This window comes from Silurus meridionalis, chromosome 13 (assembly GCF_014805685.1).
Source record: "Silurus meridionalis isolate SWU-2019-XX chromosome 13, ASM1480568v1, whole genome shotgun sequence".
Classification (NCBI taxonomy): Eukaryota; Metazoa; Chordata; class Actinopteri; order Siluriformes; family Siluridae; genus Silurus; species Silurus meridionalis.
This window is the reverse complement of record NC_060896.1, coordinates 28,650,886-28,662,776: the sequence shown is the minus strand read 5'-3', so window position 1 is coordinate 28,662,776 and position 11,891 is coordinate 28,650,886. Positions and strand designations below refer to the sequence as shown.

At 40.1% G+C, this 11,891-nt stretch overlaps 1 protein-coding gene across 2 annotated transcripts in view; it reads left to right on the top strand.

Annotated features, from left to right (window-relative positions):
- tspan4a (tetraspanin 4a) overlaps positions 1 to 2,646 on the top strand; it is a 104,289-nt gene extending 101,643 nt beyond the window's left edge. For both annotated transcript variants that reach the window (XM_046864432.1, XM_046864431.1), the window contains 2 exons: positions 2,297 to 2,380; positions 2,527 to 2,646. In XM_046864432.1, the coding sequence (XP_046720388.1) occupies positions 2,297 to 2,380; positions 2,527 to 2,595 (153 nt within the window). In that variant the 3' untranslated portion in view covers positions 2,596 to 2,646. The remainder of the gene's footprint in view (positions 1 to 2,296; positions 2,381 to 2,526) is intronic.
- Positions 2,647 to 11,891: the final 9,245 nt, after the last annotated feature.

Genomic DNA, 11,891 nt, shown 5'->3' with positions numbered 1-11,891 from the left:
AAAAAACACAGAGATGAATACAGGAGTCATGAAGCTCGAGGGTCCGGCCTGGAGTCCAGAGAGCTGCAGAGAGAGAAGAGCCATCAGAGAAGTTTAAACGAGGACAAGCGTTACTTATGGGGATAAGAGTCAGCAGCACGTTCTCCTCACACACACACACACACACACACACACACACACACACACACACACGTGTAGGGTTTGAATCCGAGCATGGTGAATAATTCAGACAGGTCAAAGCAGGTTGTGTTAAATCTATTCATGCATTAGAGATTACAGAGTGGAGTTCAGTGTGGAGCGACGTGAGGTTTTCATCCTGCCTTCCCTCAGGTTCTTCTGCACCAACCCAGGACTCTTTTACCTTCATTACACATCACAATCACAGCACATGAGATCCAGATTATACACTGAAGCTTCTGGACTTGTGATGAACTAAAATGATGCAGCTCAGTTTCAAAGTTCTTTCAATTGAAAGCATGAAATAGTTTCTCTATTGTCTGACTAGTGAGCTCTGAAGAACATGATGTAGGAGAACATGATGTAGGAGAACGTGATGGAGAAGGTGCTGTCAGAGAACATGATGTAGGAGAACATGATTTAGCAGAAGGTGCTATAGGAGAAGGTGTTGTAGTAAAATGTGCTGTAGGAGAACAAGATGTAGAAGAAGGTTGTGTAGGAGACGGTTGTGTAGAAGAAGGTTGTGTAGAAGAAGGTTGTGTAGGAGACGGTTGTGTAGGAGACGGTTGTGTAGTAGAAGGTTGTGTAGGAGAAGGTTGTGTAAGAGAAGGATGTGTAGAAGAAGGTTGTGTAGAAGAAGGTTGTGTAGGAGACGGTTGTGTAGGAGACGGTTGTGTAGTAGAAGGTTGTGTAGGAGAAGGTTGTGTAGGAGAAGGTTGTGTAGAAGGTTGTGTAGGAGAAGGTGCTGTAAAAGAAGGTTATGTAGCAGAAGGTTGTGTAGGAGAAGGTGCTGTTGGAGAACATGATGTAGGAGAAGGTTGTGTAGGAGAAGGATGTGTAGGGGACAGTTGTGTAGCAGAAGGTTGTGTAGGAGAAGGTTGTGTAGGAGAAGGTTGTGTAGGAGAACATGATGAAGAAGAAGGTTGTGTAGAAGAAGGTTGTGTAGCAGAAGGTTGTGTAGAAGGTTGTGTAGGAGAAGGTTGTGTAGGAGAAGGTGCTGTAGGAGAAGGTTTTGTAGGAGAAGGTTGTGTAGGAGAAGGTTGTGTAGGGAAGGTTGTGTAGGAGAAGGTTGTGTAGCAGAAGGTTGTGTAGGAGAAGGTTGTGTAGGGGAAGGTTGTGTAGGAGAAGGTTGTGTAGGAGAAGGTTGTGTAGCAGAAGGTTTTGTAGGAGAAGGTTGTGTAGGGGAAGGTGCTGTAGGAGAAGGTTTTGTAGGAGAACATGATGAGGCAGAAGGTTGTGTAGGAGAAGATTGTGTAGGAGAACATGATGAAGCAGAAGGTTGTGTAGGAGATGGTTGTGTAAAGATGATTTAGAACAGGAGATCTTTTATTTTCAGTCCTTCTGATTTGTTTTGGTTCTCCGTCTGCTTCTCGTCGCTCTGATGATCTAATGATGGAATCTTTTCTCGCTGATGAACTGAATAAATAAACACACATCACTGATGTACGATAAAGAAGATCACAGAGAGAAGAAACGAGAGAAAAGCAGAGAAATTGAAATCCATTATTACAGAACGGGATCTTCTCGTTTCTCTGCGTTTAAATGGAATCAGGTGAATCAGGATCTCCAGCGCTGTGGAGATAAACACAGTAATAAACTCCAGTTTTTCTTTCACTGCAGCTGATGAAAGACGAGAAGCAATTGACTCGTTTTTTTCTCCATCTGATGTTTCCTTCTTACCGATTTATTCACCGTTTTTAGCTCTTGGTGGCATCAGGAGGAACTTTCTAAATCTCTCATAAGCGTTCGAGATCCTTCAAATAAAACCACAGTAATAATGAATAGTGTCTTTAAATACGTATCTCTAATACATACACTGTGTTTCAAAAGTTTGTGGACACCTGGCCAAGGTTCAAGGGTACAGGATTTTTATTTTGTAAGTGCAAATATACATCCAAATATCCAGATGTTCAAAAAAAAAAAAAAAAGCAGATGTTCATGGAGCTGGTATTGTACACAAGAGCATTGTCATGTAGGAACAGGTTTGGGTCTTCAAGTTCAAGAGAAGGTGAAAGACATCCATATAGTGTGTATTAATGAATATTAAATGTGTGTGTGTGTGTGTGTGTGTGTGTGTGTGTGTGTGCGTGTGTGTGTGTGTGTTTGTGTGTGTTTACAGCCGTGTTATGAACGAGTGAAAAGCTGGCTCCAGGAGAACCTCGTTGCTCTGTGGATCTTCGCTCTGTGCACGGCTCTAACGCAGGTCTTTACTCCGGCTCTTTACGGATTATGTAATAACGACGTGATGATGGTTTTGTGGTTCGATACTGGATTAGTGAGTCGTTTTTCAATATGCTGTGTGTGTGTGTGTGTGTGTGTGTGTGTGTGTGTGTGTGTGTGTGTCTCCAGATCTTAGGCCTGGTGTTCTCAATGACTATCTTCTGCCAGGCGGTGAAAGTGGACACCTTTTACGCCTAGAGAACTGAGAAAAAGGATCCAGAAATATTTTCTAGGACAATTTATTTCTTCGAAAAAAAAAAAAAAAAACCCTGAAAGTCTGTTTTCTTGCATTTTTCCCTCATTTGTCGATGTGATATCATCTTCACATTCTCCAGCCAGAAGATCGTTTGCTTCTGCTGGAGGATCTCATAAGAATGGAATGAAAACCCAAACGTTATCGTTTCGTCCTCGTGTAAAACTGTAACGAGCGTCCAGACGTCAGACTCGACTCAGACGCGTTACAGTGCAGGAAGAAGGAGTGGTTTGATGTCGTTGTCTGTTTGAGTGTTACATCACTTCATCTGTCAGTTCCAGCGAACAGAAGAACAGAAGAAGGAAAGAAGTGACGTGATGACAGAGACGTGGGCGGAGTCTGAGGCATTATTACAGAAAGAGTAAAAAAAAATACAGCTTGGGAAAAAAGTGATGCCTTTTAGAAGTGTTTATTAATAATAATAATAATAATAATAATAATAATAATAATAATAATTATAATAATAATGTGAGAAGGAAAACATTCCAGAACTTCAGACATTCAGATTTATAAAAGATCAAAAATTGTGTTGTTTTATTTTCTTCGTCATCGTTTTCATTACGTAACAAACTTGTGTGTGTGTGTGTGTGTGTGTGTGTGTGTGTGTGTAAATATATACATACTTCCCTTTGGTATCTTTCAGACGCCATAGTTATTATTATAATATCAAAATATAAATAAAGTTTTTTAGAGAAAAAAATGTGTGTGTGTGTGTGTGTGTGCGCGTGCGTGCGTGCGTGCGTGCGTGTGTGTGTGTAAATTGCGGGAACTATTTAATACTTTATTTAATGTTTATAAATGATAAATAAATACTTTAAAATTCTAAATTATAATTATACAATTTAATATAAAATGATATTTAATTCTACTTTATAGTGTGGGCAAATAAATAATAAACAATAAAAAATGATACAATAATAATTATAAAATGTATTAACAAATATGACATTTTATAACAATAATAATAATATTACAAAATGTAATAAAAAATAGAGAAAACAATTTGATTAGAATAAAATAATAGAATCCTAGTCACTGTGTCCAGCTGCAGAATTATTGGCACCCTGTGCAAGAACTAGTATTTAAAAAATTCTTTATGTAAATAATAATGAAAGAAAACAGATAATGACTCAAAAATGAGTCAAAAAATATCAGATTTAACAATAATACATTAGAATTAATAATAAAAATCGAATTATATATATATAATTATATATAAAATATAATAATAAAATAAAGTTTAAAAAAAACATAACATTTTAATTTTAAGTTTTTTTTACATTATTTAAAATCAGACCAGGATGAAGACCAACTTTTATTTTGAGGAATAAAACGCAGACAGGCATTGGTGCTTGTTTTAGGTTCCGTGTGTGGAATCTACTCAGAGTAGATGAGAAAGTAGAGAAAGTTGACTCAGGGAATTACAGATGATGTTACACCAAGATCACTCCTTCATTTATTTTATAGCTGAAGAACTCAGACTTTTTTCTTTAAAAGGACAAAAACCTTATTAAGACCTAATTAAATAAAAAGGCAAAATAAATGTTAAATTCTACCAAACATTATATTCAAATTAAAGTTGGGATTGGGATCGTCACTGACGGCCATCTTTAAAATGTTTACAAATGTTTTTAAATGTTTTACTGCGTCTGAGCGTCTCATCACCGTACAGCTTTTCTCCTCTTCTCACGTGTCATGGCCAAAATCAGAGGTCATCCCTCAGCCTGCAGGCTTTAGTTTGGGCGTCTGTGTTTTATAGACACTGAAATCAGTAAGAACTGAGCGCAGCCAGATAATTCCCCTGTCAGCAAAAAAACATGATTCTGCTCTTTGGAGAGAAAAAAAAGAAAAAAGGAAGAACCATTTACCAGGAAATGCAGTAAATCCAAGATGGAGTCATTACTGAGTTTATTCCTGGAGAAAAAGGAATGAATCTGTCAGAAGAGATGTTAGAACTGTGTGAATGTGGAGAAGATGAGCAGTAGATGATCGTTAGAAGGTTATTTAGAAGAGAACAAGATGTTTTAAGGCTAAAACATTTATTTACATTTACAGCATTTAGCAGATGCGCTGTTCTAGAGACACGGACTAAAAGAGACTAAAACTCTGTTGAGAGAAATTAGAGCACTTTGTTTATGATAAAACATAAAACCCCACAGAAACGTGAAAGAAGTGCAGGGTTTTGTGTTTCAGGGAGAGCTAGGGCTTCACCCAGCGTTTGGAGGTGTTCAGACATCTAGGGGATGAGATGGTAAAAGTCCACACATCCTTCACTCAGAAGAAGTGCAGATCCTCAGGATTTTCAGGAAGTTCTGACTGCACTTTTTTACTCAAGTGAAAGTAAAGAAGTTTGTGCTCTGACGTGTTCTTCAGTAAAAACTAGTGATTATTACGACCTGTTTCAGTGTCACGCTGGAAACTAAACCTCACGTCATATTAATATATTAATTTAAAATGTTCTCTAATGAATGTATTCAGGCTGAAGATCCACCATGTAGAACACAAGCAGAGAGAAGATGATGATGATCAGGTGATCAGGAACGTCTCTGTTCTCAGTCATGTTCTCATCGCTGACTCCCTCTGTCTCATCCACATTAACCCCAGACTTCTTACTGTCTTCTGCTCTGCTCACTGTGAGCTTCAGAAACTAGTCTACGTCTGTGGTGTGAGAGAGAGACAGGAGATGATCCACCAGTGGATTGAAAAAGCAGCGTAATGACATGAAACAGGTTGATGAGCTGAAAACGGTGCAGTTAAATAATGAAGTAAAAAACTGATTCCAGAAAAATCTACTTAAGTGCAGTAACGAAGTATTTGGACTTCATTAATTCCACCTCTGGTGCCAGAACAGAGAAGAGTCTTGATGTATACTGACCTCTGAGAGAAGGTGGGACCAGTCAAGCAGGGCTGGAAGATCTCAGTGTGGTGCAGAGCGAGGAGTGATCAGAACTTTGAGGTAAGAAGGTGCTGGATTATTTTTAACTTTGTAGGGGAACATTGGTGTTTTGAATCTGATGGCTACCGGAAGCCAGTGGAGGAAGCAGCAGTGGGGTGGAGTGCGAGAACTTGGGCAGGTGAACAGTGCGGTTTTGGATCATTTGCAGTGGATGAATTGTTTTCAGAGGTAAACCTGAGAGCAGAAAGTTGTCAAGAGACTGAACAAGCACCTGAGCAGCCTGTGTGACCAAATCCTTCTGACGTTGTTTTGAAGGAACCGACAAGAGTGAGTTACATCAGTAATGTGGAAAAGAACACCGAGGCTGTGAGCAGAGGCTGAAGTGGAGATCAGAGAGATGTGTGGAGATATTCTGACATCATGACCTGCAGATGAATCACCTGAGATGACCAGCAGTTCAGTTTAGCTGGAATTGAGTTTTAACTGATGAACTAATCCATGCTGATTCGTCCACCAGACATGCAAAGATCACACAGACCAGCCTTCGCTCCACACGTGCATCAATGATCCTCGTCCCCCACGACCCTGTCGCCGGTTCACCATGGTTCCTTCCTTTGATAGATTCTGACCACTGGAGACCAGGAACATCCCACAAATCCTGCAGTTTTGTAGATACTCTGACCCAGACGTCTAGACGTCACAATTTGTCAAAATCCTTACGCCTAATGAGCAAACCAGTGGTGATGGTGGTGAGGGAAAAACTCCATGAGATGGTCTGAGGAAGAAACCTTGAGAGGAACCAGACTTGTGGTGACACAATGTCCATTCATTACAGTGGATGTTCTCAGCTGAGTAAATTCCCAGTGCAGCCAAATCATGTGGGGGGGAAGAGAAATATTATAGCAAGAAGTTCAAGTGGACGTTATAATTAAGATTACGGTCCATTATTTTTTTAAAGTAAAGTTTTTAAGGTTTGTTTTTTTCTCTGCTGGATTGAATTGATGTTATTAGAACCAGAACTCAGCAGTTACTGTAATTATCCTCTGAACAAACACTTCAACCCCTGAGGGGATTAACATAAAGACAAATGAGGGAATCATTCCTGTTGGTGAAACACACACACACACACACACACACACACACACACACACACACACACACACACACATGCAGCTCGGAGCTCTGTGTTGAAGTCTTCTCTATCAAAGTGACATTTCAATTTGAAAAATTCATGATCTCGGTGTCACGCTGCTCGGCGAAGTCGTATCGGCTGCATACAGAGTGGAAGTGTGGAGGATGGATGGATGGACTCCTCTCTCGGGTTCTCTCCTCTCTGCTTCTCTCTCACTCCATCTCTGTCGTTCATCTCCTCCATAACTCGTATGATCAATAATGCATCCCGTGTTGCTGCTGTGCCGCCTCCTTCCTCGAGCTTAATCAATAAAACATGCGCTACCTGTGCTTCCGATCCACGTTAGAAGTGAAGGCAGTCACCCAAAACCTGCTCCGGCCTCAACCAAACAAACCTGAAGCACAGGAACCTGAGGAGAACCGTCTCCATGAGGATGAAGAACACCACAGAGCGTTCTCTATCATCCGAAATATTTATCTTATATATAATTAAATCAATTATGTAAATTTCCATAGTACAAGATTGTTACTGTTTTTGCCTTTTATGGCATTTTGTGGGCGTGGCTAAATGTGACCCAGTAACATCGCGGTGATTAAATTCAACTGGACTAAATTTAATTAAACATTCAGCAGGAATTATTTTCATCTGATTTGAACTGATATACATTCAGACACTAATTTCTTATAGATGAACAAAACTTCCCCACATCAGACAAGCAGGAGAAGGAAAACTCACACCATCACAAGATATCACCAACATCTGTATACTCGAATGATGGTCAGTTCTGTAGACTTCACTACATTACATTTATTCCATTTGGCCGACACTTTTATCCAGAACGACTTTTAACTGAGCAGTTGAGAGATAAGGGCCTTGCTCAAGGGCCCCAGCAGTGGCAGCTTAGTGCTGGGATTTGAACTCATGACCTTCCAAGCCAAAGTACAATGTTTAACCACTGAGCTTCGACCATGATCCGTGTACAATCTGGTCTATTTTATAACACAGGAAGGTCACTTTTTATGCAACCAGAGGAACCCTAGACCTACTTTAGTAAACGCCTCCTAATAAATCTTTACTGTTATGTGATTGCTGCATCCACTATAGTATTTTAGAGAAACACGGTTTTGAAAGAGTATTTAAGTGCTAAACTGCAGGTCTTTATGTTCCTGAATGAGTGCTGAACTCAGAACCACCTCCAGAGCCTCTTTCAGAAACGCCCCGATTGTTTAAATTCCCACCTCGTGCTACGCAGTCAGTTGTCAAGACACTTAGGCTGAAAAGTGTCATAACACAACCACGTGAACAACAACAAAAAAACATTACACCAAACATGATAAAGTCAGTCTTTAAGACAGCTGATGTCTGTTAGAACAAGCTGCTGGAAGTGTTTCTGTTCATATCAGAGTTGATTTTGTCACTGAAAACAAAGGAGGCAACGCTCTACAACGTTCTTCTTCAGGACGACTCAACAGAAAAGCTTGCAGTCAAACAAAACAGTGGTTGGCCAGAAGGAGCTAAAAGTGTTATGATCGCTCCCTCAAAACCTCTGCCTTCAGCTGCCATGCTGGACCACACCTTTACTACTTTCACTGCAGGTGGTGGGTCCACCTACACCTTAAGAAGAATATGTTCCATCCAGTCCCCAGAAGTCAGAGCTTGCAAATGGGCCACCTCTCAATCAGTCAGGGCTCCAGAATTAGATCTTAGTTTCCATATTCCAAGCGATATATCTGGATCTTTTGGTTTTAATTAATGAAGATCTATGAATCACTCAACCTTTAACCAACTGAATGTGAAGCAGCCAGAATGAAGGTCAGAACCTCCAAATCTGAGGCCTCAGGTGGAACTCCTTCTGTCTTAAGCAAAGGATTTTAATTATGTCTTTTTTTAATGAGGGTGTAAAGAAGCAAGAGATTGATCCAGGATCATCAGTCATGAAGATATTGTAATGACGATCTACATTCTATCCCTCACCTGCTCTGGGCAGTGACCAAAAGGAGGAGGTTGTGATATAAATGGCTGAAAAAACTTCCTTCAGATGACCTTAGAGACCAGTGAGGAGCTTGGACATTTGAGGTGCAACTCTGTTGTTGTTCCTGTGCAAAAAGGAGGTGGATTGGAAATGTATCTATGACGCCTTCTGGACGCCTCCCTGGGGAAGAGTTTCTGGCGTTTCCGAAGGAGAAAAAGACCCTGGGGTGGACCAAGATCTAGACTGAGAGATTATGTCTCTTCTGGCCTGGGAGCACCTGCGTGTCCCTGTGGGGGAGCTGGAAGAGCTGGCTAGGGAGAAGGAAGTCTCAGCATCACTGCTCAAATTGATGTCCCTGTGACCCAGACATGAATCTGATGGATGGATGGCAAGGTATCATTAAAGGTCTAGGAGTTTCTCCAGGTTTCACAAAGTCAAATTTAAGACTTTTTAAGAAACATTAAGAATAAAATTTAAGACCGTTAAACTAAACTTTTTCAGACCCTGTAGAAACCCTGGTTATAAAACATCCATTTAAATTTCAGAAGAAAAAAAACCTGGATACGTTTCTTCTTTACAAACTATCAGGTTTGTGTTTCCTGCATATTAAACAGTTTTGTCCCAAATGCCTTGAAATTCTGCTGCTGAATTTCTTTATCCAACTTAGAAATGCATTTGTTCCTCAACATTTGCGACCCGTCCAGGCCCGAAGGCGGGGAATCAGCCTCGCACCATTACACTCGCTCCCTGGGGCCGCAGTCCGGAGGAGGCGGTGATTCTGCAGTAATTTAGCAAAAAAGATCAACTCACACTTCATTTCTCCACTGAATATTGTTCATCACTGGAACACACAGGTGTGTATTCTGGATCTTTGGAGACCAGTCGCCTTTTCCTTTTTAAACTTCTCACTGATGTTTTTTTTTCCAGGAGTGAGTCATGAACACAGAAACGTATCAACTGTCAGCACAGCATTCTTCGTCACTTGAGGATTATTCTGTGTGCCCTTGAAGGCATCTCTGTAGGGGACTTTCTCTAAGGGAGCGTGGCATCATCTTTAATCTGCCAAACTGTTCACTGATGGTGGGCCAAGCTTCCAAAAATCCCCTTTGAAGTACTTTATAATCTTATGATCTATAAAAATCCTGAACATCCTCGTGAGTTTTTCATTTTCTTTCTCCTTGGCAATCTTTTTACAAGGCCGTATCATCCTTCAGCAGAAGTCTGTTGAGAGAAGGCTGGAAAACAAATGTTTGTGCAAGTTGTTTATTAAATACTGGAACTACACAGTTATTTATTGCTGGAACACGTTTCATGTTTACTGATCCATATGCACTGAAACATAACACTACATTTCTAATAAAACTGGATGGAATGCACTAGGAGGGGTTTGTGTGATGATGTAATGTAATGGGAGGGGTTTGTGTGATGATGTAATGTAATGGGAGGGGTTTGTGTGATGATGTAATGTAATGGGAGGGGTTTGGGTGGTGATGTAATGTAATGGGAGGGGTTTGTGTGATGATGTAATGTAATGGGAGGGGTTTGTGTGATGATGTAATGTAATGGGAGGGTTTGGGTGGTGATGTAATGTAATGGGAGGGTTTGTGTGATGATGTAATGTAATGGGAGGGTTTGTGTGATGGTGTAATGTAATGGGAGGGTTTGGGTGGTGATGTAATGTAATGGGAGGGTTTGTGTGATGATGTAATGTAATGGGAGGGTTTGTGTGATGATGTAATGTAATGGGAGGGTTTGGGTGATTATGTAATGTAATGGGAGGGTTTGGGTGATGATGTAATGTAATGGGAGGGTTTGGGTGATGATGTAATGTAATGGGAGGGGTTTGGGTAATGATGTGATGTAATGGGTTTGGGTGATTATTTGAGGCAATATGAGGGGTTTAGGTGATGATGTGATGTAATGTGTTTGGGTGATGATGTAATGTAATGGGAGGGTTTGGGTGATGATGTAATGTAATGGGAGGAGTTTGGGTGAAGTATTGGGAGGGGTTTTGGCTTTAAGGTGTTGCATGTACACAAGCAAAAAACCTTCTCATGTCTACTGGCAAGGTTCTGGTTTAAGAGATGATATAATTTTTGCACATTCACTGCGTTGCTCTTTTGCATTAAACTTGCAGAAAAAGGCAAGAACAAAGCCTTAAACCTACACATGTTCCCTTACAGCTCTAAGTGATCTGATGTCATGGACTTTTAAAGAAAACAATAATCATTTGAGAAACATCGATGCCCTCTGCTGGCAAATAGAAGAAAATGACCACATACTGAACTGGTTACAGAGGCACCAGAAGCTGATGATTAATTGATAAGTTAATAATTAATTTAATTTTCTTTCATAAATGAGTTCATCATCTCTCCATTGTCTCTGTTTAACCAGAGAGAAGTAACACAATAGCATTAGGTTAATTCTTGTAAGATTGGGATATAATGAACACCCAGACCAGGAGTAGTTTAAGGATTATTTTCTCTGATTGCAGTAACTTGATCATCAATTGTCTTGTCTGATTATAAAACACTGCCTTCATATGTATTTATTTAAAGTTTTGTAGACACATGGCCATAGGATATGCTTTTTAAACTTCCCATAACACATTTGCAGTTATAATGACCTCCACTCTTCTGAGATGTTCCACTCGATTTCATGGAGATTTGTGCTACAAGGGCGTCAGTACAGTCAGGTACTGATGAAGGTGAGAAGGTGAGAAGGTCTGGGGTACAGTGTTGACATTCACCCCAAAGGCGTTCAACTATAGCTGGAGATCTTCCACTCCAACTCATGTAGAGCAGATGTTCATGGAGCTGGTTTTGTGCACAGGAGCATCATCATGCTGGAACAGGTTTGGGTTTTCAGGCTCAAGTGAGAGAAAATCTACTCCTTTTCTACTGTAATTAAAAGACGTCCTGAACAGTTCTGTGCATCAAACTTTGTTGGAGAAGCACTTATAGATGGAAACGTCAATTATTAACTTTATTTAACTTACAACCAAGTCATACTGTTTATCCATTTAAAGTAACAAGGGGAGGGGGCGGACGGACTCCTTATATAAATATTAATCATACATGATTTATAAGTAAACAGTGGTTGCTATAGAAACGATAAGTAAAAATATTGGCGAAATCAGAAATCAGACAATTTTTTTTTAAACGTAATTATTCGTAAGAGGAAAAAAGTAACACAAGAAATCCGAGTTTTTTCCTTGTAGATCATAGAAAGAGACAGATCG